We start from the raw sequence: 24,660 nt of genomic DNA, 5'->3' as shown, positions 1-24,660 counted from the left end.
AATTGCAGCTGTGGGATACAACACCCAAGGAAGCTAACAACCGTTGGCTTATGTCACCACTGTGGGTTTCGTATTCCAAGTGCCTGCAGCTGTGCCGGTTTTTCACATTAACAGAACTCGGAACTCGGGAGATACGTCAACTTCATCATGTATTGTAGCTTCCATTCTTGTAATGATGTCGTTTTTTCACCCTTCTACCTGGGTAGCAATTGTCAAGACGTGGTGCTATGTAACTACAATATACTCGTTGGAGTATTGAAATATAATTTTGTAGAGTTGTGATGTCTAGAATTGAAGGACGCTGGGTTTCTCCTGTGCCGCATGCTTACCAAACTAACCCCACATATAGATATGCAAAGCTGATTCGTTCAACTATGGGCGCTCGCCGTTTGGTCTTGCCTTAATTCTGTATACCGCTCAGGAAAGCAGTAATATCTTGCGTGAAATCAATGTTTCCCATACCAAGCTGTTTCTTTAAATAGGGAGTAGAAGCAGGCATCTTAAAGAGCAAGCTGGAAGAACTTATTCCAACGTAACATATACACATGTCTAGATTTCTCACTGAGACTACCAAATATAGTTCAGTATAGAGAGGGGGACTTTGAATAACCATGCTCCGAGATGAAATTTTGAACACCCTCTATAAATATGTCAATGTCACTTTTAGAAGTGAAATTGGGCACAACAAGCAGTGCATAAGCAGTGCATTTCTCCAACTCGGTAGATTTAATTTGCTCAGGCTAGTAATTATAGCACAGTACTCCCGATTCTGTATCAAGGACGTCCTTGACTTCAATATCGGCAATCAGCTTTCCCATAAGTAGAAGATCTTGGACTGAGGCCTGCTCAGGCGATTTAAACGCTGTAACGCCTCGGTATTGATATAAGCGGTTTTGTATATCTTTCTGCTGCCACAACCACCAAAGTCGATCAAGCTGCGTATGATGAAGAAAGAAAACGGGATCTGACCAGAGATGAGTAAGTGTGTTAATTCAATAAGAGTTTCAAGGCAGAAAGGTCACTCACCATATGGAGCAGTAAACATTGAGAAGTCCCCTCGAATCATATGAGGAATTGAAGCATGTGCAGCATCTTCAAGACCCAGATTAAATTCCTCGTAGTCGTCTGTATCCATCAATTGATCGAGCATGTAAGGTTGAAGTTTCAATGATTCTGAACTATCGGTTGTGTTGAACGAGCGCGATAAGCAGTGCCGGGAGTGTTTAGAGCTGATGAATGGGACGGATAGTAGAGCAAAAGGACCATCAACAACACACTGCCCGATTCCACGTGAGTCAATACCTTCTGAGTTTGGATTTCCGTTGCCGCCAAAGCCCAGTTCGTTATCCCATACAGGGGAGTGGGCTATATTTTCCCAATCAAGGGACCAATCCCAATAGCTGTAGCACAAATAAATATCAATGTTCCTTTGCTTTTAGAGAAACTTGGATTGGTGCTAGTATACATACCTTAGGTAACCCGTGTAGTGGCAGTCTTCTCTCAAAGCTCTTTCATAGCTATGCAAAAAGTATCTGTGCCACGCAACAAAAGCAGCGGCGTTGTGGGCTCCAGAAACCATCAGCGATTTTGTTCTTGGTCCAATTGAAGCAAAATACAATTAACACTCACAGTAGTTTCCAATGTTTGTATGAACCCAAGGAAAATCATCGTATAATGAATAACCTGAATGCAATCTCGACAGTGTCTCTCTTAGGCATTGGACAGCATCCAGATAATTTACTTTCTCTGCTGCACTGAACGACCGCCACTCTCTGCGCGTCGAGGGATTGCTACAACGCTCTCTGTTCTGATAAGGATCTAGAGCTTGGTGTCGAAGGAAGTGATTCTCAAAAATGACACCACTGAAAAAAGCTATCCCCAGAACCAAAGCCCCAAGAACTACCGCGCAAAGTAATTTTGGCGGTTGAAGTGGTCGGCCTTGTAGAGCCCTCTCATTTTTCTCCTCCGACTCGATATCAGAGAGGACCGGCGAATACCGATTTTGTCGAAAGGGATTCAACATATTTGGATTTGAATGTTGAGATGTGGCAGTGCTTGGGGTAACGTACGGGACTGGATCGATGAACGATTCAGATGCTGGTGCTCAATCTCCCGCAAGATTCTAAAGCTTTCGTGTCCTGAGAATCCACTGAAATCTATGCTGGAGTGCGAAAGAACTTCCCCAATATGATGTAATTGATCGACCTTTCTCGGGCATAGAGCAATTTGTGTCATTGTGATGGAATTAAATTCAATAGTCGCTACATAAAACAGCGTACGTATGTTAACGTTTCAGCTTGCTGTTCTTTTTTGTTACTTTTAGTGAGTTACTAATGTGTCGATCGAAAAACTTTACCTACCTTTTTCGCCTATGTCATTCTTTAGTCGCACTTGTCTTCGAATGACAGATCATCACATGCATCGAATCATAAATTGTAGTCCCTATATTTCAATTACCTTGCATGCGTCATTGCTGCAACTAGAAGTAGTCACAAAGTTGATACCCTTTCGGGATGACCAACTGCAAACTTCCCCCCTTTTCATGATAAAAATAGTCTTCTTATGATTATCTGCAATCGCAATCTGCACACAGTGGGCCCGTTCTTCTGGAGATGATTGTACGAAATACATTCTTGAGCGCATATATTGAGTCTTGGCAACCTCCCAGGGACGTAGGGACTACCCGAGACTACCTACATATTGAGTAGCAGTGAATTCGGGATTCTGGGGGAAATGAAACATTATGATAAGCGCTATGTGGGCTAGACTTATCCCATATCATTATCCGCAAGACAAGCGTGCGTAGACAACTCAGCATGATACCGTGTCTCCCTACGATCCGTGATCGGGATCGGGACTGCAATCTAAATCGGGATCTGGGAATGCAATTATTTCTCTCTAGCGAACAACGGTAGACACTCTTATCTGTCGAAAAGAAAAGATGCACCTCAAGGCTTTGCTTTATTTTCTGGTAGAAGAGATCGACCACGGTCTCGGCATCGTAAGACATAAACATCGAGACATTGACTGTTGTATTGCATGTGTGCCAATACGTAAGCCCTCGCAGAATGCTTGAATTTGAGGATCCAAGTTTTCCCACAATGTTTGAACAGAGGCGAATTGATTTGTTGTATGATAAACAGAAAAATATGCTGACTATCAGCATGCTGTCTTGCAGAGACGCGGCATGGAAAGACTTCTACAATTGATCGGCAAATTTACACCGCCCAATTTATCATAAGTAGAGCTCTCTTCAAGCTGAAAACGATTTGATAGCACTTTTCATTCAAGACAAATTCGTTGATATAAATTGACAAACGGCACAACTTCCAAAATTCACTATTTCACTCGAACACTCCAATTGGATTCCAAACTTATTTTAAAACTTTCCATATTTCCCCAACCAAGTCGACCACTATTCACTATGCATTACTCGAAGCTGATCATTGTCGCCTTCGTTGGCTATGCCTCAGGACGTGCGATTTGTAAGTATATATCAATCACTCTTGAACTTTGAACATACTCTGAAACTCAGAATAGTACTCGAGGATCCTTCCTCTCCCTCTAAGAGAGGAGAAGATATTGTAGACTACAAGAGAGGCGAGAATATTGTAGACTACAAGAGGGGTGAGGATATTGTAGACTACAAGAGGGGCGAGGACCTTCTAGACTACAAGCGGGACGAAGATATTACAGCAGAAAAGACATATGATGGAGACTACAAGCGGGACGAAGATATTACCAAGAGGGTAGAAGGTATTACAGCAGAAAAGAGAGATGATGAAGACTACCGGCCATCTGTTGATGTTACTGAGTTCCTTTGAAGGGATGGAATTGATCGGGATGAGCAAAGTACAAGTGAGAAGGAGATTAAAAGTGTCCGATGTTATATATAGCACTGGATGTTTCGGGTTAGAGATTTACTTCTCAAGCCCATGAATTCCCGAGCAGTGTATTCATACTCTTATAAAACCTTTCGCGACTTTATTTTATGTCTTTTGAATGTGAACGTGTGTTTGTTCGTGCATTCAATTAGCCGGGATCCATGTGCACTAGCCCATTCTCAGACCGAAAGCACGCTATCCGATCTCACTACAGTGTAGTTGTATCAGATTGTCAGATGGTTCTTCTGGATCTGCTGTGCTTCTTCGCCGCAATACTCGTAGACTTGGTATGAGTTGCAATAATCCCTTTGATACACGAATGTGGCATCGACGGAGGTAAATGTTAGCACACCGCCTTTGATCTACCACTAAGTAAATCATCCTGTGCACATAGATCAACACTTGACATCTGCGCCCGCTTTTTATAGGCAGCTTCCCCATATTATGACTTGAGGATTGCTCACTTAGTCGTGAAGTCTTAGTTCAATGCATGTAATTGAGATAAAAAATGACGAGTGAAGTGACAAGTGACAAGTTGAACTGAAGCTCTCGAAATCGCGTAGCGCGTGGCGCGTAACTTGTTGTGGGGTCCACGGGTATGCCAAAGGCCGTGGTGGGCCAATCAATGTTGCTTACATACACCAGGGAAAATTTATTTGCCCTTGAGTTTCGAGGTTGAGATATATACTCCATAGGTATATACTATACATACCTACCTACCTACATAGCGTCCAAGATGCTTACAACATCTTTGGATACCAGCAGTCTGTTTCGGCCTCATATAATACTATAACTTTACATGCCAGGTACTGAAGCATCTGTTTCTAACCTTCTAATTTCAAAAAACTGTAACGATCCATGGCCTGCCAGCCGAACAGTCTACCCCATGCTTCGGAATAGATATTTGTGCCAGAAAGTTATCCGAGACTGAAACTACCATCAATATCACCGGAGACAAAGTTGTCTGAATGCTTCAGGAGTTCACTCTTGAGATCAGTCTGATAAGAATGCCTCGGGTGATGCTGGTTGCAAATTCAAGATTGACGGGTGTTTTCTTTCATGGCTGTCTTAATCAATCGTGTGTGGTTTGCAAAGTTACTTTAGCAGACAGAAAGGAGTAACGAGCTCAAGGAAGCTGTGTAATTGTCCATATACTCATATTTGGTACTGATCTATTAATTCATTAACCAGCGACTGATCGATTATTGAAGATCTCAAGCATATAAGATGATAGCAACGATTATTCAATCCCGTTTCAGGCTTGAATCAACCTTTTTACCCCATGCTTGGACATTAGTATCTCGTCGCCCCAAGACCTAGTTTGTAATGGCTATCATCAACCTCATCACAAACATGAATATTTTTAGCAGAATGCCGAGTTAAAAGTTTGGGTTGCAACAGTAGTTTACAGGTGTAAATAACTTCCTCGCGAAAATAGGACTGTCGTTTAAATTTTATAAAGTCTCTTTTTTGCTAGCAACCACCTGGCTTGCCCTAATAAAACTGTTACCTTGCAGATTTCTTTGCGATTTGAAGCGTACGTTTTTAATGGTTCGAATAATTGGATGAAGTTTTCCACATATATACACAATTAATTCCGTCAGTCACAGATCTCCTTGAACACATGTCCCGATTTTCAAATTCACTTCCTTCTGCAAGTCTTGCCTTTGATATCATTGAATGCATTCTTCTTATCTTAACAAGTCCCGAGAGCAGGTAATCAGAAGGTCCACGGGTCTATTCGATAGTTCTTGGCTCAAATCCAACACATGTGATCTCCAAGTGGATTCTCTAATGCTCTTCTTTCACCTTCAGTGGTTAGCTATATCAACAACAATAGCCAATGAGTATTGTTCACTCAACTTTTACCATTAATTGCATCGCATATGCCTAGGTTAAATCTTTCGGATATTACCTAGGTATCCAGAGAGATGATTTCTCTGTTGACTTTAAACTATTCAAATTGAGCTGATGAAACCGAATAAAAGATAATAACAATTCCCTTTCAACAGATGAATAATAAGACCCATTCACTTGAAATGAGATATTACTACGTGCTTGTGCTTAAGATAATTCACGCCATGAGGGAGAAGAATTTTGAGATGTTTTGAACTTCCAACAGATGAGATTAGGGATCTGGACATAATATTTCGCTTATGATTTTAAGATCCCACAGTATTGCTTCGATCGTGTAGTATTGTTTCGCTTATTGGTTAAAGCTGGACTCTTGCAAAAGGAGCCTCGAAATTCTCTCTGCTAAGTGCAGAGATAGTCTATGAGCTAGATATGATCCTATACAAAGAAAGCCTTTGTTTTGAAGAGATAGGGTCCTATGAGAATTGGTACTAGCGCCATCCATTTGCTCTTAGCGTGGAAAATTTTGATGTATTCACTGAAGCCATACAAGCTAGCTCATTACAAATTGCGGGCAGTAATCTTGACACGGGACTAGGACCATCGGTTCGTGATACGGAACCTCCAGCGAGCTACTTTAATATCTAGATACGCTCTATATGATTACAAGAATTTCTTTCGTGGCGCTAACTGACTATCGTATGCTCAAGTCTTTCCTGTCCCGACTTTTTTCTATCTTCAGATTACTTCACACTCACTTACTTCGCATACGATCCTTATAATTGCTCCTTTCTTTACACTTTGTTTGATACTTTACAAATCTTCTTACCTGGCCTCGTGGAAAGATGTCGTTCCTCAATGATTACTTCGCTATGAGTCTTCCGGGCTGGCGTCTTTTTATTCTTGCTTGCTTCATGGTAATTGGCATCAAAATTACAAAATTCTTTATCGAACTATACCGTGTGCGTAGCAAGTTCCAGCGTATGCAGAGAGATGGATTGGTGAGTTATGGCAAACGTCCGTCTCGATTTTCATGATCTTATAGCTGACCAAGTCTCAAAGCCAATGCCTCCGCATCACCCGGTGTTTGGTCACTTGAAGTTGATTGGCGAAATTGTATCTCGATTGCCCAGCGATGTTCATCGTCACGTCCTCCCACACCAGATCAAACTCCTCTATCCTAACCTTGGCCCGCTGTTCTACCTGGATACATGGCCCTTTGGTGGTGAGATTTTGGTTGCCGTAGGACCAGATGCAGCTTACCAGATGACCCAATCACACCCGCTGCCCAAGTTTCATGCCATGCGTGAATATCTGAAGCCTATGACAGGTGGAAATGACTTGGTCTCAATGGAAGGCAAAGAGTGGAGAAAATGGAGAACCATATTCAATCCGGGCTTCAACGCTAGTCATCTTATGACTCTGGTTCCTGATTTGATGAAAGACATGTCTGTATTCTGCGAGATTCTGAGAAAAGCGGCTGTGAACTCAGACATTGTCATCATGGATCATTTAACAACTAGATTGAATCTGGATATCATTAGTCGGATGGCTCTGTAAGTAGACCCCTCGGATTCGATTTCGTCAGGCTAGTTTCTAACAACGCTTAGGAACACACACTTGAATTCACAGCTTGAGACAAACGATTTCGTTTCTGCATTACTCAGTCAACTAGATTGGTTATCATTTGGACACGAAGTCAATCCATTCCAACGCTACAATCCTATTCGCCCTCTTGTCAACTGGTGGAATAGTCGCCGAATGGTAAAATATATTTGGAGAGAGTTGGATATGCGTTTGGAACGCCGAAACATTGTTGATAAAGGTACCCAAAGCACTCGCAGCAAATCAATCATCGACCTCGCTTTGGATAATTATCTTGCTAGCAAGCCTGGAGGCAGCACTACTTACGCCATGGACACCGCTTTCAAAGACATCGCTACATCTCAATTAAGAGTTTTCATTTTTGCCGGTCACGATACGACAAGCAGTACCATGTGCTATGCCCTCCATTTACTCTGGACTAATCCTAAGACCCGCCAGCTGTTAATTGCCGAGCATGATACGATTCTGGGCCCAGACCACAAAGAAGCAGCAAGAAAAATCACAGAAGATCCGTATATTCTGAACCGACTTCGTTATACAATGGCCGTCGCAAAAGAAACCTTACGACTGTACCCCTCTGCTTCCACTGCTCGTAGCGGTGAGGCTGGCTACTTCATGACAGGATCCGATGGACTTCAATACCCCACCGAAGGATTCATGGTATGGTCAAACTCGCACGCTATCCAACGTGATCCTGTCTACTGGCCCGAACCAAGCGAATTTCTCCCAGAGCGCTGGCTCGTTGAAGAAGGTCATCGTCTATACCCCAAGAAAGGCACCTTCCGACCGTTTGAATTTGGACCACGTCAATGTATTGGACAGGAACTTGCGATGATGGAGATGAAGATTTTTCTTGTTTTGACTGCAAGAGAGTTTGAAATTAGGAGTGTGTATGAGGAGTGGGATAGTCTGCATCCGAAGACTGGTCCAAGAACACTCGATGGAGATAGGGCTTATCAGATCTTGTCTGGAGCTGCTCATCCAAGTGACGGGCTTCCATGCAGGGTGAAGTTGGTTGGAAATTGAAAGTCTGATAAATGGGATCATGAAGCATCAACGGGTAAGATGATGCGAATGGTTGTGTGTCGGACAGAGACATTTTAGTCTGGAACTCATGTAGCTCCGACACGGACTGCTACTGAGAGTCATCAGAAAAGCAGCGAATTTCGGGAGCGGCGGATAGAACTTAGGATAGAACTTAAGATTCAAAACTTATACTTTGAGTATAACCAAAAATGATATTAGTCGTACAAATAACTTCCATTTCCTCGCCATTTGAACAGTGCTTACACGAAATATTCCACTTGTCGTCATCTTTCCTTTTCTATTCATATTCGCTCTATTTCAACTTACTGTTCTAATATGACCGAGTACTCAATTTGTAGACTACTCATTATCAATGCACTAAAATATTTATTATGTCTATATAAGACGACATATTCAATAATTTATGAAAAGAGTTGATAACGATCAAGGGAAATCCCAAAGCAGTGTAATCACATCATTGAATCACAATATGATCGATATGAAATAATATCTGGCAAGTTCACCAACATGATTTAAAGTCATTTATAGTCCTAGATTACCTATTTCTACGAAAATAGTATCTCATTCATCCTATTGAATAAAATTATAGATTCGCAATCTTTCTATTCATGGGAGAAGAAACAGATTAGAGTTGATTACTTACGAAATCCTTCGATGACTCGAATGGTTTAGTTCGATTTGAAGAATTGACATTGTAAATGTTATCAGATTTGAAGAATTTTCAAGGGTTTGTTTAGTACTATCAAGTCTGGAAATTTTATGCGTGGTCTACTTAACGGAATTTATGAGGGTAATCAATTTCCCTCATTTTTTGCTCCTGTTCTCGGCTATTCAATCAATTTAGCATGGGCGCGAGGGCGCATAACAGGAGGTATACAAAAAGACAATCTTGGTAGAAAAAAGTCAATTTTAAAAAGTGTCGGATCTTCTATAAAAAAAAACTAACACGTCCAGAAGTACCAATTTCAGGCTTTGAGAGAAATCTCAATCGTTCCCAAGCTTCCCATCTCAACCATCATCATATCATTAACCCATTAGCGGACCCTACCCCTATTTCCCCACCCCCTCAATTTTCACAGCCTTCCCATTCTTCCCATTCCACACTACAATCGAATCATCATCCTCCGACTGACCAACTTCATTCCCTTGCAGAAAGCCCCATCGATGTGTATCAGCCTGCGCATCGCCATGCGACTCAGACGCTAGCCCGAGAAACTCTCCTTCTATCATAAACCCCCTTTCATCCAGAAATTTTCGCGCCGCGTCAGTTTTTTCCTTGATCTCAAAAACTTTTTGTCTTATAATTTCCACGCATTCCGGACCATCTTCCAACGCACTCGCAATACTCATTTGACCTCCAAAAAGATATTTCGGTTTTACAATCTCATCCGAGAGACTATCCAGCGATGCACGCCAGGGGAAATACCCCTCCACACCCTGTATTTCACCCTCCAGCCTCTTAATCCACACAATGGTCCCCTTGACTCGAACATTTCTATGCTGTGCCCCTCTAATTCTAAATCCCAAACGTCCCAGATTCTCGAACGTCTTGAGGAAAGCATCACTGATCTTTTGTCCTTCTTGGTACAGTGCCTTCCAGATAGGAACTCCCAAGCCATCTGCTAGACCCCAACAGTCTTTACACATACTGGCTTGGCTTGCTACTTTGATAGTGATGGCGTGTTCGCAGGCATGGTACCACGTGTTGGATTGTACTGCTTTGTCGCATCGTTTGAATTCGAAGAGATCGGTGTCGGGGCAAGTCTGGCATTTGAAGGCTACTCTAATGCAGTAGTCTGGTAGGGTTGGTATGATCGTGGGTAGCTGGTGGCTAGGGGACACAGCGCTCATTGTTGAAAGAGACATGTATGTTGGTTGATTTTGAAATGTGTGTTGAGGGTTTTGAGATCCATGAGAGAGTTTATATATACGACTGAGCTAGAATGACAGTTTATATAAAGGACTTCTTGGAATTCCCTCTAATATGCCATGCTAAATGAGCCGTACTTAAACTTTTGCATTGTTTCGACTATATAAAGCATTCATGGTGAATGCCGAAAAAGTGACTGAGTGCGAATGAATGGGGCATTCAGCAAGTCATTTGCTGCCGAAAATGTAATTATCATCAATAATGATTCAATGTGATGAAAATTGTTTTGGGAATACATGTCAAGAATCTATGTAGACATGGAAAGTTGAAAAAAAAAAGTTCAAGCATTTTTTTTCTTTGGTTGAAATGACTCCACGTAATTGATTGTCACATTGAAGTCACTATGGATAATATTCATCGTCAGCCAACATTTCTTGACTGAAAGATCTCGACCAAGTATCACAAGGTGCATTCATAGATCATGGGAAGAAAGAGAGATCTCTACTTGCAATTTCATGAATGTTCCATTCCCACATTTCTGGAATTTATCTTTCACGAAGTCGAGGATGCCTGCACCATTTCGAATGAACGATGAACGTCTAGCATTCATACGATCTGCAGTCAGCTCTTAGTTGTTTTTTCTCCTTCCTCAAGTATAGTTGTCTGCTCCCCGATTTGTTTTCTATTGCGATTTTAACCACGTAGACCATCCGGATCTTGTTGCGGGCAGGAATTCGCTAGAAGCCCATAGACAGATGGTTTAATCAAGGGACGGTAGTATCACTTGAAGTACCTGCTCAATAACTCTGGGGCAAGAATCTATTAGAAGAACAATGTCTCCAAAGAGCTTGGATTAGGATATGATCCGATAGATTTGAAGGACAGGAGAGAGATTCTATGAAAGGAAATAATAGAGTGCAGCGAGAAAGATGATCGTTTCTTAAAATCTATATTAGAACTGAAATTAGAGTATCATGAATGGTTGTAAGCCAGTCGTGAACCAGGCTCATGCGAAAGATATAGCGGTAATTTTAAACATATAAATGAAAATGAAACAATTTTGTTGGCAACAAGTCCCCGGTTTACGCTAGTTTGTGTTCCACTTCCATAATCTCAATACCGTTGTCTTGGCCAGAGCTCGATTTTTGAAACTCTTTTTCTTCTGCAGCTCTCCCGAGTCTTAAATCTTCCTCCTCATATATTTGTGGTCTCTGTAGCTGAGTAGCTATCTTATTTCGGTGGATGAAGAGTCCAGGTTTACTTTCAAAGAAGCGATCAATATCCTCTAAGCTTCTGTTTGCAGTCTCCGGATAGAAGAAATATGTAATCGGAACGAAACTCGCGCATATGACTGCCCAAATAATCCAGAATCTCCATCCAAGATTTGCAATTCCTGACGGAGTCACTTCGGCAACCATGTAGTTCATAATCCAGTTGGTAGCCATAGCTAGAGATGCACCCTTGGTACGCATCTCAAGAGCATTGATTTCGGTAGGATAGAGCCATGGAACTCCCAAAACACCCATGCCAAAAGATGCAAAGAATGCGAAGAAGAATGAGACTGCCACAGCTCCGTATTGATAGCTATGTGCTGGATCAGAGACAGTCAATGCAAGTACGATGGTGATGATAATCCAGCAAGTAGAACATGCAAATGCAGAAACCATCATCACACGTCGGCGACCATATCGCTCAATCACAAAGTAGGCTAAGCAGGCGAAAAGAAGATAGTCGACAGACCCTGCGGCTGCAAGAATGCGTGCTCTAATTACGTGTTAGTTGTGAGCGACCTGAATGCTGAAGGACTCGTACCTTAATTCGGATATTCCTAGTGCATGAATGAAAACGTATGTCATGTAATAACTAGTGACATTGATACCACTGATTTGATTCATTGCTTGCATCCAAGCTCCTAAAATCATACGTCTCAGAACTCCAGATGGACCTTTACCAGACAGCAATTGAAACCAAGTATATGTGTTCATATGTTCTCGATCTAAGACGTCCTTGATAATATTAAATTGTTGTTTCACAGATGGAGAGTCGATGGTTGCACCATGACCCTCAAGTGCCGCGAGAACTTCATATGCCTCTTGGTGTCGCCCTTTTCTAATAAGCAGACGCGGCGAATCTGGCAGGAATGGACATAAAGCCCAGATTACAGCAGTGAAGACTAACATATTATTAGTATAATATCGTGTTCAAGTATTTAGAAACTCACATATTTGGAAAGCCAGAGGGAATCTCCATGCCACACTACCCTTGGTGAATGAAAATCCAAGTGTAAGCCAATTAGAGATTGAGAATCCGGTAATGCAATTAGCCATCTGAATAATGACAAGTTTCCCACGACTTCTCATCTTGCTAGTCTCGGCTTGCCAGACACCTGCAGTTGCGGTGTTCATTCCTGTTCCCAATCCCGCCACTATTCTTCCCACCATCATTTGCGCAACACCGTAGCTAGCAGTTTGAATGAGTGCACCCAAGGCAATGATGGTGCTTCCTAGGAGTATTACTTTAGGTCGACCAAGAAGATCTCCAGTCCAGATAGTAGAGAGCGCGCCAAAGAAACAGCCCAGATTATAGACCGAAGTTAAAGTTCCTTGAACACTTGTTGTTGGGTACCCCATCGTTCGAAGAAAGTCGTCACCAACTAACACATTTCCAAAAACACCCTAACAAGGTAGTCAGCACTTTGATTTTTTTCTAATAATTCTGGCAGGACACTTACCTGGTCGTAGCCATAGAAAACTAAGACTGTCGAAGCAGCAATGGATATCCATACTGTCAATGCCTCACCAGAACCTCCAAGGTACTTTCGAGCCATTGTACGAAATTGATTCAAATATAACAACTAGCTGCAGAACTTGCAATCTTGCATATCGCAACTTCACAAAGACTGGAGAACTTCTGATGGCTTTATACTTGACAATCGCCAGGATGTACTCCCATGTCCTCCCTTGTGCAGTCGTGCTCCCACACGATGATGCATAGTGTCGATCATTACCAGATTGGAAATTTTGACGATAGAAGAGATAGACAGCTTCATTTGAATACAGTTTGACAGCCATGGCTGGGGCCAAGACAGCGGGACGAGTCATTATTTTCTATTTGATATTAGCAAAATCGTGGGGACCCCAGATTTCGGTGGATTCGCGGGAAGCAAGCGGGGTAACGTTATCTTGGAGTTTCAAGATTCGTATCCATCAGTGGGTGTATTGACTGAGGGAACACTTCTCAACATTAAAATGTGTGAGAAATCTATTCTTCAATTGTTTGATTCCAGAATCCATACTCCAATTTCTTGATCTGCAACAAATCATGGAATTGAAATTCGAAGTATCTGGAGCGATATTTCGAGAGATATTGTCAAGTCAATTTTCGAAGTGTTCCGCCAGTCCGTGCACCCGCTGATGATCCAAGCATGTAAGCTAGAAGCTAATCCGGATAACCTTCCCGCTCTAGCAAAGTCATATACGTTTCTTTGCTTTTTTGACCTCGCTCGACCTTCCTTTCCTACTTGGTGTTCTCGCCAAGTGACTGGGATACACATGGGGGTAGAAAATGGAGGGGTGAGATCAATATGTCAATCGTCTGAAGGGATGTTTCACGACGAGTTAAACAATAGCTTCTTTTTTTGCAATATTGAACCAGATATTCATCATTAACTCATCAAGGCATCCCTTTTACCCGGCTTCGATCATCCCACCTACCTTGCGTCGACACGTCGTTGGTTTGCCCACATAGGACGGTCCACGTATTCCGAGCCATATTCTTGATATATAAATACATTCGTTTCAACTGTAACACACTTCCCATTCAGAATCATAAAAAACACCTGAAATTACACAAACATGGCTATGAACGTTCAATCCAAGACTGCTATTGTCACTGGAGCTGGCTCCGGTATCAATTTTTGTTTCGCAAAATTGCTACTCAGCAAAGGTTGCAATGTTGTCATTGCAGATCTCGCTCTGCGCCCAGAAGCTGAGGAATTGATATCGAAATATTCTGATTCTTCAAATGGTCCAAAAGCCGTGTTTCAGAAAACGGACGTAACGGAATGGGTTCAGTTGGAGAAGATGTTCGAAGTAGCATCGGAGCAATTTGGTGGTGCTGATATTTTATGCCCAGGAGCCGGTGTCTTTGAACCAGTTAGTTTTCACAAACCAGGATTGAGAAAAATAGCTAATTGATGACCAAGCCATTTTCAAATTTCTGGATCCCTCCTGGAACCTCTCCTTCCGTCGACAAAACCTCCGAATCACGATACAAATTACTTGATATCAACATCACTCATCCGATACGCGCAACTCAAATGGCTATTGAGCACTTCATGAAGCGGAAGAAGCCTGGTACTGTTATTCATATATCCAGTATTGCTGGTCAAGTTCCATTCTTTCCAACGCCAATGTATGTAGCTTCAAAACACGCTATATCAGGTTTTGTTCGTACATTGGCACAGTTGGAATTTCCTTCTCCCGATATTCCCAAAGTACGCATAAGTGCAGTAGCACCTGGTCTCATTAAAACCCCGTTGTGGACAGAGAGTCCCGAAAAGATGGCATTCATCCCTAAAGATAACCCGGATTGGGTAACGCCAGAATTTGTTGCCGAAGCAATGTTAGAACTCATCGAGAGTGAAGAATATCCTGGAGGTACAATTCTCGAAGTTGGCAAAGTAAAGAGGAAAGTGGAAGTCTTCAACGACCCTGGACCTTCACGAACGTCAACGGCAGTTACACATGTACCTCGTGAGACTCTGGAAGCTGACATATGGGCATCTATGAAGAAGCAATACCAATCTTAGACTAAACCTTCACAATGAACTGGTTGGAACCATTCAAGAAGAGAGCCGTGGGCATTCACTCAAAGCATGAAAGTTATATGTTATTATCTTGGCATTTACTACGAAGTTCTTCTTTGGGGAATACCTCAATTAATGAAAGGCTTCCTTCATGTGATAATTATATCACAGTGTTTCCGTATTGATCCTTCAGAGTGAGCTTACTCTCCGATTCATGTGGATAAGCCAGAAAATAATCATGGACAACCCTGAAATCTCTTAATGTGATGTCAATGCTCCTCTGGAAAGCAACATAAGTCCCAACACTAAGAGACACTCCCCCTATCTTCAACGTTCTGCTCTGAGGAGCAGAATTCCCCTCCATAGCAACAACAACGAGAGGTCCTTTCCAAGCATGCTTCATCTTGCCAGCCGTGATTGAGCTCGCAGACTGCGTCATCTTTGATCCGTCAGATCCAAAATTATCTCGCATGTAAACAGCAAGAGTGTGTTTGATATTTCGTGCTCGCATGATCCACTGAGGCTTAATAAGGAGTTGTTCGGAATCATAAGAATCTCCTGAGCCATAAGTGAGGAATTCATCGACATCTGGTAGGTCAAACTGCCCTTCGACACCAGGAATTGCGATCTTGTTGAAGTTTACCCATACTAATTCTGGGCGTTTAAAGTCGGGTGAAAACAAAATGCCAAGCTTGTGGGCGGGACTTGGACGAGGAGGCATTCTGGTGATCTCCTTGCAAAGGATTTTGTGGAGAGGCCAATCGAGGATTTGACATTCGGAAGAACAGTAGGCGGCGGACTTGCAGCGTGCACAGTCTTTTGCTGGGAAGTTGCAAATGGTACAGGTTGATGCTGGTGGGGACGAGCTGGCATCGGCACTGGTGGTAGAAGCCATGTTTTGTGGGTTTTTGATGGAGGTCAATCGAAGAGGAGCTTCGAAAAAGTAGCTGGTGGGAAAGGATATGGTATCATCAAGACAGAGAATTCAAAAGGGAAGCTAGGGTCTATAATAGTAGTGAATTTGTGGGAGTTTTTCTGTGTTTGCTCAGGATGCGCATATGCAATGCAAACGACACAAACATGCCGACATTTACCTCATTTATCACTTTCAAATGTGATTCAAATTTGAAGGAAAGAACCTACTAACAGAATATGTGCGCATCGCCCATAGAGCGCACATTCTAGAGCATCCGAAGAGTTGGCCATAATGAGTTGGTTGAACTGAACAGTTGCTGGGCGATGCGACCGTCACTAGATAGGCAGGCATTGATGTCTAATGCGGGGAAAGTCACATGTTATCGCGCCCATGACCTTTTAGCGCGTTTGTATTCTAGAATAAAACTACCGGATGATTGCCCTGACGGAAAGCATCGTCGAGATTCTGTGAACCTTTCTTTTAACCACTCAGGTACGTACCTAGAATGTTCATGGATTGACTAGGTAATAAGTGTCCCATAATCGAAGTACTTAAATTCCCCTGGAACTTAAGAAGTCAAGTTATCGACTTGATTGCACGAGGCAGCCTTTAATCAACACTCAGCATCACAAGGCGATCGGTACGTATCGCAATTACCCACAATATTCATTCAATAACCTAGCTTGCTATTTGCTTTGGGGGATCAACTGACTTCTTCACTTGTCTACAGTAAATAGGTTTCTACCCAATTGCAAACCTAGAGATTTCAATTCCCATGATGGCTGTTCTCGACAAACTCCCAGGCGTAGAAGTCACTATTCGAGTGAACGGAGTCCAAGCTCAGGAATATGATGACGATGAAGATATAGAGGCTGGACCGGGACGGAGCGGCGAATACCAGGCTTTGAGAACAGTATCTAAGTATATTGAAGCCATCGATGGGGCCGAATTCAGCATTGTTTGCACTTTGTTACCCAAATTCAAGTTCAGAGCGCCAAACCTCCAAGCAGATGTATCCGTCGATGGCAATTATTCTCAAGGGAAAATCATCGCACCCGAAGAAATAGGAAAATCCCCAACGCAATTTGACGGCCCAATCAATTTCCATCCCATCGGAAACCGGTCTACGGTACAAAAATACAGGTTTTCTGAGCTTCTCATATGTTTGTTTCCACAACCTCGCAAGTGTCAATACGTCGATGCCGTGCTAACATTGCGAAGCGAACGAAGAAGGTCGACTCTCGAACCTGAAAAAGGATAAGGCCGAAGCCGAGAAGGTTGGTACAATTGAGATCAGAATCTGGCGCGCTTCCAAATCAGTACCAGCCGAGTCTATATATCGCGATGATATTAAATCGAGTTCCAATGAGTTCCATGAGAAAGCGCTCAAAGGACAAGCGAAATCACACAAAGTTTCGTATGTTAGCCATGATCATGGACTCACCAGTCAACTTACGGTCTTAGGTATTCCCCAGAAATCACTACTTCCAACCAGAGATGGGTAAATGTCACAAAACTCGACGGCAAAGATTACCCCATAGCCATTTATAAGTTTAAATATCGATCAAAAGGTACAGTGAACAGCTGCAGAACTGGAAGGCATCGCTAATATTGATATAGAATCTCTTAAGCAACTAATGATCATTGAGCGGACCCCCGAACCGGAAGATAGCCCAACACCAAGTCCTGCACCAGATGTTAATCTCGATAATCTGACCGCTGCTCAAAAGGAGCGCCTCAAGGCATTTCTGCGCAACGAAGGGATCGCTGTAAGTAGTGCAGTGATTTCAACGGCATACAAAATCTAATATATTATGTAGGCGGATCGCGCGTCTAATAATACACCCGAGAGAAAAATCAAGCGAGAGCGAGAGCACGGTGAAGGCAGCTCAAACCAAGCACGACGAAAGAAGTCCAGAACTACAGAGGTCGTTGATCTTACTGCAGATTCTGACGAAGATGCGTGATAGTGGAGCCACATCTGCAAATTAAATCGGCTGGGATGTCATTTTCATTTTTCTCGGGGGCGTTCTCTTTTTGCTAGTCAAAATTTTGTTCGTAAAATATACCCCGATTATTTATTGAGTATGGGAAGATATTCAATGAGTTTGATGGCGTAACGGAGGGGATGGAAAAACAATTTAATGGCCCAATGGCTCAATGACACAACGGCGTCACGTCAGTTCAATTTTGAATGCATATTTTTATTTGGCCTTGCAAGCTCTTAGATAACGGCCTTACTTATCCATTTTATAAAATAAAGAAAGATTAAACAATTCTGCCTACAGCTCTCACGATATGTGAAGTTACAGCATTATTAGTATGCTCATTCGAAAGTTTCGCAACGGAACAATAGCACATAGCAGACTTAAGCATACTATTGCAACTCTTAAAAACGCCAGGATGCTTTCTTCAATTACAAGTCTGTTTTCTCAAGCCCCAACCCATATTGATGGAAACCAAATTTCCTTATAATTCTGCACATCAATATTCGTGCACATTGACTTACTGCTAGATATTAATCAATTTGATTTATTCCTACCTTTAAGATGTCACGAGATTAAAATCTGGTCGACAAATTGTAAAAGTATCTGTGGAGATAGGGAGAGCTAGTGGGTGATTCAATGTCATGGATATGTTGCTGCTGCTCTGGTATTGTTTGAAGTGACCGGCTGGAGGTGATGTCTGAGATTGGGAGATATAGAGTGAAGTAGATGATTAGATTATGGAGATGAGATTGCTTTGTTGTTCTCATCGTCGTTGCTCATGTCGGCGCGAGGACTTCTCGTGGAAGTGTTGAGCAAGGCTTTGTATGCAATGGGCTGTCGCGCTTTGGATATTGTAATCGAGGGAATATATCTAAACGACTTGTACTAGATGTCTAAGCCATCGTATCTATATTTGCTTTTGATGCTAGAATCAACGTGAATTGACTGAATGGTCGTGTGGAACGAGGTACTTGAAAAACGAACTTTTGTTTGTGTCTTGGCTAGCTAGTATGTCCAAATTGATAAATCTTAGCTAGGTATCTGGCCGATTTCTTGATATAAATGCCGAAGTATTGTTATTGCCATTAATTTGTCCCCATCCTACCTAGGTAGGTTGAATTGAAAGTTGAGTTGCACTATGTAGACCGTCATGAAGCACCTCATTTGGCCTATAAAAGCCCGAAGAATTTGCGAAGTACATCCCTTTTTGTCCCTTGGAAACCCAGAAAGAAGAACCTGCGAATTCTGGCTCACTATTCAATCCGAATCATCTCCTGTCAAATCAACCTCAACACGTTCGTTTCTCTTTGATCGCTTGTTGGTCTTGGAATCCATGCCAGTTTCCTCTCTTTCCCGCTTAATCTTCCTCTCTCCATTGTGTTGACCTCCATTTCCCTGATAAAAAATGTAGTTAGCGCTGGTACGGATGATGATAGATTTAACATACCAATAAATTTCCCAGAAATTCCTGAAGCTTGGCTTTCTGGGTTGCATCAAGGTTCTCAAGATCAAAAGATCCTGAAGCACCGTTCGGAATTGGAGCAGGAGAGGGAGAAAGAGATGGTTCTGGGGTTCTTTCGAGTATCAAGAGAGACTTGAGTGATTCTGCGACGGTTAGCAACTTCTATGGACTTGCTGTAGGGTGTTTCCGACCTTTAGATCTGTATTTGAATCGATATATCGCGATCGGGTAATCTATTCCATCCAGGTAGCTCAAGTGACAAAGAGCACCGACTTTTGTAGCCTGAGCAGCTCCTAATCTGATGCAGATTTATCTGTTAGCAATTTCTGATAGTCCAGGATTGGGGATGAAAGACCATGGCTCACGTGGTACTATGCGACATCGCTTGTCCCTTGAGTGCCTTCTCGTGCACTAATACTGGTGAATCGGCCGCTAGCTTTTTGGGAGCATTGAGCCTCTTTGATTGATTCTTCGAACGAATTTTTTCACCTCTTCGATGAACCTTTACCACGATCTCTCCAACACCACTCAGTCGGGTTGCATCCTCTTTTATAGATGCTAATTTTGAATCATCGGTAGCTTTGAAAAAGTTAGTAAGAGGGTGCCAAAATGGTTTTAGTAACAACGGATAATTACTTGTGATTATGTCGCTAAACTTCAATGGCATTAAGAAGAATTTCCCGTTTTCAAGCTCATCTCTGACACCTTTCACTTCCTTAGTCCTAAATAGAAGGTTAGTCTGTAGGCATAGGGAATAGAAAAACTCGTAAACATTCAACTATGAAGGACTCCGGTACAGAGCTGCCTTTCAAGATTAGAATACTCACAGAGGAGCGTCTTTCTTGCCGCAATTTTTCGAACAAACTTTCATTCCATCAACAAAAACATGGAAGGAAATATTCGGAGAGTCAAATTTGTATGCTTTGCTTATCTCCAGGTTGACGTAAAACAAGTTGCCGGTGGTCGATTCAATATATTTGGAAACCGTTTTGGTAGCTTTATCATATCCTCCAGCCTCTGCAGAAACACACTCAGGCTCATTGTCGTCGTACTCTTGGAGAGCTTGCTTGTCGACGCATACTGTAACTTCGATCCCACGAACGTCCTCGAGGACTGCCATGATGACGGGACAATAATTTCAAATGGTCGGATGTTACAATAAGGAGTGTCGAGATTTGTTCAATAGTATTGATAAGTCGAAATATTATGATGCGTTGTTTGGTTGAAGTGTATGGTTAAAGTTAAGATTATCTAAAGCATAAAAGATGGGACACGCACGCGTGGCTTTACTACCCAGCGCATCTTTGAATATTGGGAAAGTGAATGGAAAGATTAATGTTTTGTTTAGAAATATCTTGCTAACCCCCTCCTCCTCCTGCCCCCCAAAGGTGAGCAGTAGTGAATAAGAAATAAGTCGCACCATCACGTGATGTTACCGAAAGACAATTGCAAACGAAAGTGCAATTTCTGTCTCCTTTATTTTACACTACATCAAACATATAATCTTCTCTACTCTTTATGGATACTGAAATTTCCATTCTTTCTATGTTCTCCTTGGACCACAAGAGCATTCCAGAGAGCTCCAGAAATGCTGGGGATATTGGAATATTCTAACTTGAGAAAGAGTTTTCTGCCAAAACGGTTGTTGGAGATGTACCAAAGAAAGATAATTATTAATGCAATGTGTGTTATGAATGAGCCGGCTATGATCGTATAAGCATTTGACTGACTGTTTTCACAGGTGTTTTTTTACATCTCTCGAGCTTAAGCTCTCCGAATGTGATTTTTGAACCTCAACTCTACCCGATGGATACCGAGTTCTTGTGCTCTGCCGGGAGTATCAATCCTGCAAGGACGACACGTTGACCGGCCTAGGCCAGTGCACCTCGATGTTGGTAGTCAAAATAGTATTGCCCTCTCTGGCCAGTGTGTTAGCCGCGTGTGCATGTCTAAGGCTGACGCAGTCATGAGTTCCTAGAATCAGTTGCCACAAACTTAACACTTTAAAGGTTTAAGTTCGAAGTCTATTGTTAATCTTCCGTACGTTTAGATTTGAACTCTATTGTAAATATTCCGAGTTCTCGACTTTGATCAGGCCTTATGTTGATTCGTTCAGATCTTGTTGCTTCCCCCACGTACAAAACAGTGCTCTACGTACCAATGGACACTTACTTCATATCTCGACTATTTTTCACGTCTTTTCTTTCACAAGCCATTTAAAATTTGGATAGGCGCCGAAATCGCTTCCGCCCCTTTAGCCAAGCCACGTCGAAAATCACTGGCTTTTTCATATTATTTCTCTTGAGGTTTCTTAGCCCGAAGCTCTCAAACACTCGAGTCATGGCATGAAAAACACAACATCGCGGTATTGAACAACAGCATCGGGTCGGGTCACACTGATTGGAATTCTGAAATCACTAAATAGTACCAGCACAAAGATTAGGACAGTAGTCTTTATAGTCTCGGCCACCATTACAGAAAAAATCACAATGGAGAAAATGGCCGTGCCTGGTTTTCTGTAGCTCCGGTGGACATCCAGAAATGCACTGCGCATTGGGCGCCTTCCTCTGTGGCTTGATCTAATTTTCGGACGATCAACAACTAGCAAGTGGGGTGTTGACGCACGTCTTCTTCTGCATGTCAGTAGTTCATAATTTGAAGGCCTGGGTTTGACGGGTCGCCTGCTTGTATGGAGAATACCACCTACCAGCTCGGTGGAATTTCCATGACTGGCCCTACGACCGCAACGTGGAAGTCAAAGGCCAATCCTGATATCTATTCGTCTATTGATAAATGTCATTGATGTTCTATCCACAATGCTTATGTCCGAAAATCCCCATTCAAAACTCTCAACAAAGGAGGGATGTGTGATAGATTTTGGACCCCATCCAGCCGCCTCATTGACTCGCGGGCAAGTAAGTCGCATCATGTCTTTTCATATAACAGGACTCAAGTCCTCAAGATCTGTTGTGATGCTGCCTTTCTCTTTTTCGCGGTTCCGTTATACCAGTGTAACTTTCTTTCATCATGTATATCGACATCACAGCCACATTGGACTGGCCCGTTCCTAATTACGTTAACCCTGAAAGATATGGACCATCCATATTCATTGTCCATGGAGTACTTTACCCGATTGTTTTGACGATGCTGGGAATTCGCATTTATACTCGCATGTACATATCAAAGTGTTTCGGTTTGGATGATTGTTTGGCTCTCTTTAGCATGGTTTGTATCTCCAAGTCTTTCATATATCTCTACAGAAACTAAATTATATTCTCAGATACCCATCACTGGTTTTGCTGTCATGAGCATTTTTGTTGAAACATATGTTGGATGGGATGTCCACGCTTGGGATGTTCCCTACGATTCGCTTGCCCTTGGTCTCAAATGCATCTATACAAAGCAAATTCTGTTTACACTAGCGCTCACTCCTATAAGAATTTCTATGCTGTGGCTTATTGCTCGGTTATTCGGAAATGGGGCTCCTAAACTCCGACGCGTTGCACAAGGGGTTATGATATATATTCTCTTACACGGCTCGATCTTCGCTATTACTTTGACATTCCAGTGCAGGTAAGCATCGACAACGATTCCCAATTGAACTTTACTTGACTAATTATCTCAAAGGCCAGTCTCTGATTACTGGGCAGTTTCCTTCAAACCCCAGCCAAATTGTATCAACCAAGAAGTCCATCTCCTCTTCACGGCCATCTGTAATGGGATTAGCGATTATGTAGTTGTGATTTTACCAATGCATACAGTATGGAAATTGCAACTGCCCTTCAAGCAAAGAATATCTCTCTGCATGCTTTTCGCAATTGGATTTATCGCCTCTACCGCAAGCATCATTCGAACGGTTTACGTGTGGTACTCTACATCGGACTATGATAGAACCTGGACCGCATATCCCGTATTCATATGGAGTTCAGTCGAACTTTATCTCGGCCTCGTAAGTATAAATTCCGCCAACAAATATCTGAGTATCTTTTCTGACTAAACATCCAGTTTTGCGCATGCATGCCACCAAGTGTAGGTTTCTGGAAACTCTACTACCCCAAGCTCGTCGGTACTTTCAACCGATCCGAACAAAACACATCCAAATCGAGCAAATTCTGGAGCTCAAAATCCGGATCCAAACAAGATCGAAACAATTCTCACGAACTCGCCGATACGGACGATGAGGAACGAGGTATCATTGTTGAGCAGGGCGTCACAATCGAGACTTACAATCACACGAAGGACGAATCTATGGGAATCCAAGGATCGTGTACGGTGATAGATCAATCGCCTCAGTTGCCCAATTTCTCTTTTAATAATAATCATCAACGATATCTATAGTTATATTAATGTCATATCAAAGTCATTTCGTTCATATTTGTCTTTTTTCTTAGAAGCGTGCAGGATCTTTCCAGGTGTCCTTGGAGATACACACAGCATCTCCCAACTAGTCACAGACTATACTCTACCCTCTCAGATCTCTTTTCTACCTCGAATCACCATTTCACTCAAACTGAGTCATATATGCCCTCGATGGCCTAAATTCTCTACACATATAGTACGGCGGAGAATTTCAGAACCCTAATACACGCCTCTTCATCTACAGACCCGGCAAGTTCCCCAAGAACCAGGACTACATCTATTCTAAACCCAACAATCCAAAAGCGATAGAGTATATCATCAGTCACCAAAGGAAAACGCAGAACGATGAACCAATCACCCACATAAATACGAGCCGAGAAACCTGCATCAAAAGTAACAATCCTACAAAAGACCCGCGGACCGCTCTCTACAGATGTATCTGCATATCCCGCTCATCATATACATTATCTCAAATACCAAAAGCGCGAAATATAAAGCTGGAATATATTTCTACGAATCCTCCTCATTATGCAGTAGAATATATTTGTGGACGGTCCTTCGATTTTCTGGACCCGCGCACATAACAAGAAATTCATGTCACTGTTTCAATTGCCTTTCTGCCCACTCGAGATACATTTCAAATCATAAAAGATGTGAATTCTTGAAGAATTTCTCACAGCACAAGGCATCAAAGTAAGCGGAAGATGAAACGGCGAGATGTATATATTCCATATTTTGTCCTCAAAGCGATAGAGCTCCAGACATACACTATAGAATAATTAAAACGTCCGTTCAAACAAATTTATCCTTGCAATAGAAAATTACAAATCCCAGCTACCTACCTAGATTTATCTTCTATCTTGCATTA

General features: G+C 42.3%; 10 protein-coding genes across 10 annotated transcripts; 5 read left to right on the top strand and 5 right to left on the bottom strand.

The window, feature by feature from the left end:
* Positions 1-740: 740 nt before the first annotated feature.
* On the bottom strand, positions 741-2,023 carry EAE98_001379 (uncharacterized protein; the record flags this gene model as incomplete). Its single annotated transcript, XM_038948998.1, has 4 exons — positions 741-964; positions 1,027-1,400; positions 1,470-1,566; positions 1,630-2,023. The coding sequence occupies 4 exons, from the start codon at positions 2,021-2,023 to the stop codon at positions 741-743; spliced, it is 1,089 nt and encodes a 362-aa protein (XP_038815264.1).
* Positions 2,024-3,424: 1,401 nt separating this feature from the next.
* On the top strand, positions 3,425-3,824 carry EAE98_001378 (uncharacterized protein; the record flags this gene model as incomplete). Its single annotated transcript, XM_038948997.1, has 2 exons — positions 3,425-3,485; positions 3,541-3,824. The coding sequence occupies 2 exons, from the start codon at positions 3,425-3,427 to the stop codon at positions 3,822-3,824; spliced, it is 345 nt and encodes a 114-aa protein (XP_038815263.1).
* A 2,759-nt stretch (positions 3,825-6,583) lies between these two features.
* Positions 6,584-8,369, top strand: EAE98_001377 (uncharacterized protein; the record flags this gene model as incomplete). The annotated part of the gene is made up of 3 exons (XM_038948996.1): positions 6,584-6,739; positions 6,801-7,294; positions 7,349-8,369. 3 exons carry the CDS (start codon positions 6,584-6,586, stop codon positions 8,367-8,369), a joined length of 1,671 nt encoding a protein of 556 aa, XP_038815262.1.
* A 1,071-nt stretch (positions 8,370-9,440) lies between these two features.
* Positions 9,441-10,241, bottom strand: EAE98_001376 (uncharacterized protein; the record flags this gene model as incomplete). Its single annotated transcript, XM_038948995.1, has 1 exon — positions 9,441-10,241. One exon carries the CDS (start codon positions 10,239-10,241, stop codon positions 9,441-9,443), a length of 801 nt encoding a protein of 266 aa, XP_038815261.1.
* A 1,101-nt stretch (positions 10,242-11,342) lies between these two features.
* On the bottom strand, positions 11,343-13,087 carry EAE98_001375 (uncharacterized protein; the record flags this gene model as incomplete). Its single annotated transcript, XM_038948994.1, has 4 exons — positions 11,343-12,024; positions 12,073-12,433; positions 12,482-12,935; positions 12,992-13,087. The coding sequence occupies 4 exons, from the start codon at positions 13,085-13,087 to the stop codon at positions 11,343-11,345; spliced, it is 1,593 nt and encodes a 530-aa protein (XP_038815260.1).
* Positions 13,088-14,068: 981 nt separating this feature from the next.
* On the top strand, positions 14,069-15,170 carry EAE98_001374 (uncharacterized protein). The gene is made up of 2 exons (XM_038948993.1): positions 14,069-14,414; positions 14,465-15,170. The coding sequence occupies exons 1-2, from the start codon at positions 14,115-14,117 to the stop codon at positions 15,068-15,070; spliced, it is 906 nt and encodes a 301-aa protein (XP_038815259.1). The 5' UTR covers positions 14,069-14,114; the 3' UTR covers positions 15,071-15,170.
* Positions 15,171-15,227: 57 nt separating this feature from the next.
* EAE98_001373 (uncharacterized protein) lies at positions 15,228-15,962 on the bottom strand (the record flags this gene model as incomplete). The annotated part of the gene is made up of 1 exon (XM_038948992.1): positions 15,228-15,962. The coding sequence occupies one exon, from the start codon at positions 15,960-15,962 to the stop codon at positions 15,228-15,230; it is 735 nt and encodes a 244-aa protein (XP_038815258.1).
* Positions 15,963-16,761: 799 nt separating this feature from the next.
* On the top strand, positions 16,762-17,950 carry EAE98_001372 (uncharacterized protein; the record flags this gene model as incomplete). The annotated part of the gene is made up of 5 exons (XM_038948991.1): positions 16,762-17,146; positions 17,205-17,400; positions 17,448-17,554; positions 17,604-17,752; positions 17,804-17,950. 5 exons carry the CDS (start codon positions 16,762-16,764, stop codon positions 17,948-17,950), a joined length of 984 nt encoding a protein of 327 aa, XP_038815257.1.
* A 1,278-nt stretch (positions 17,951-19,228) lies between these two features.
* EAE98_001371 (uncharacterized protein) lies at positions 19,229-20,553 on the bottom strand (the record flags this gene model as incomplete). Its single annotated transcript, XM_038948990.1, has 6 exons — positions 19,229-19,366; positions 19,419-19,576; positions 19,625-19,731; positions 19,799-20,012; positions 20,070-20,155; positions 20,261-20,553. 6 exons carry the CDS (start codon positions 20,551-20,553, stop codon positions 19,229-19,231), a joined length of 996 nt encoding a protein of 331 aa, XP_038815256.1.
* A 1,907-nt stretch (positions 20,554-22,460) lies between these two features.
* EAE98_001370 (uncharacterized protein) lies at positions 22,461-23,771 on the top strand (the record flags this gene model as incomplete). The annotated part of the gene is made up of 4 exons (XM_038948989.1): positions 22,461-22,658; positions 22,714-23,006; positions 23,061-23,382; positions 23,439-23,771. 4 exons carry the CDS (start codon positions 22,461-22,463, stop codon positions 23,769-23,771), a joined length of 1,146 nt encoding a protein of 381 aa, XP_038815255.1.
* Between the last annotated feature and the right edge of the window lie 889 nt (positions 23,772-24,660).

This window comes from Botrytis deweyae (genome assembly GCF_014898535.1).
Source record: "Botrytis deweyae strain B1 chromosome Unknown BDEW_002, whole genome shotgun sequence".
Classification (NCBI taxonomy): Eukaryota; Fungi; Ascomycota; class Leotiomycetes; order Helotiales; family Sclerotiniaceae; genus Botrytis; species Botrytis deweyae.
The sequence above is the reverse complement of the archived record's forward strand: the minus strand, read 5'-3'. Positions and strand labels throughout refer to the sequence as shown.

Coding starts and splice junctions, on each gene's coding strand:
- EAE98_001374 (XM_038948993.1), top strand. CDS start 14,115: ATGGCTATGAACGTTCAATCCAAGACTGCTATTGTCACTGGAGCTGGC. Junction 14,415..14,464: donor GAGCCGGTGTCTTTGAACCA/GTTAGTTTTCAC, acceptor TTGATGACCAAG/CCATTTTCAAATTTCTGGAT.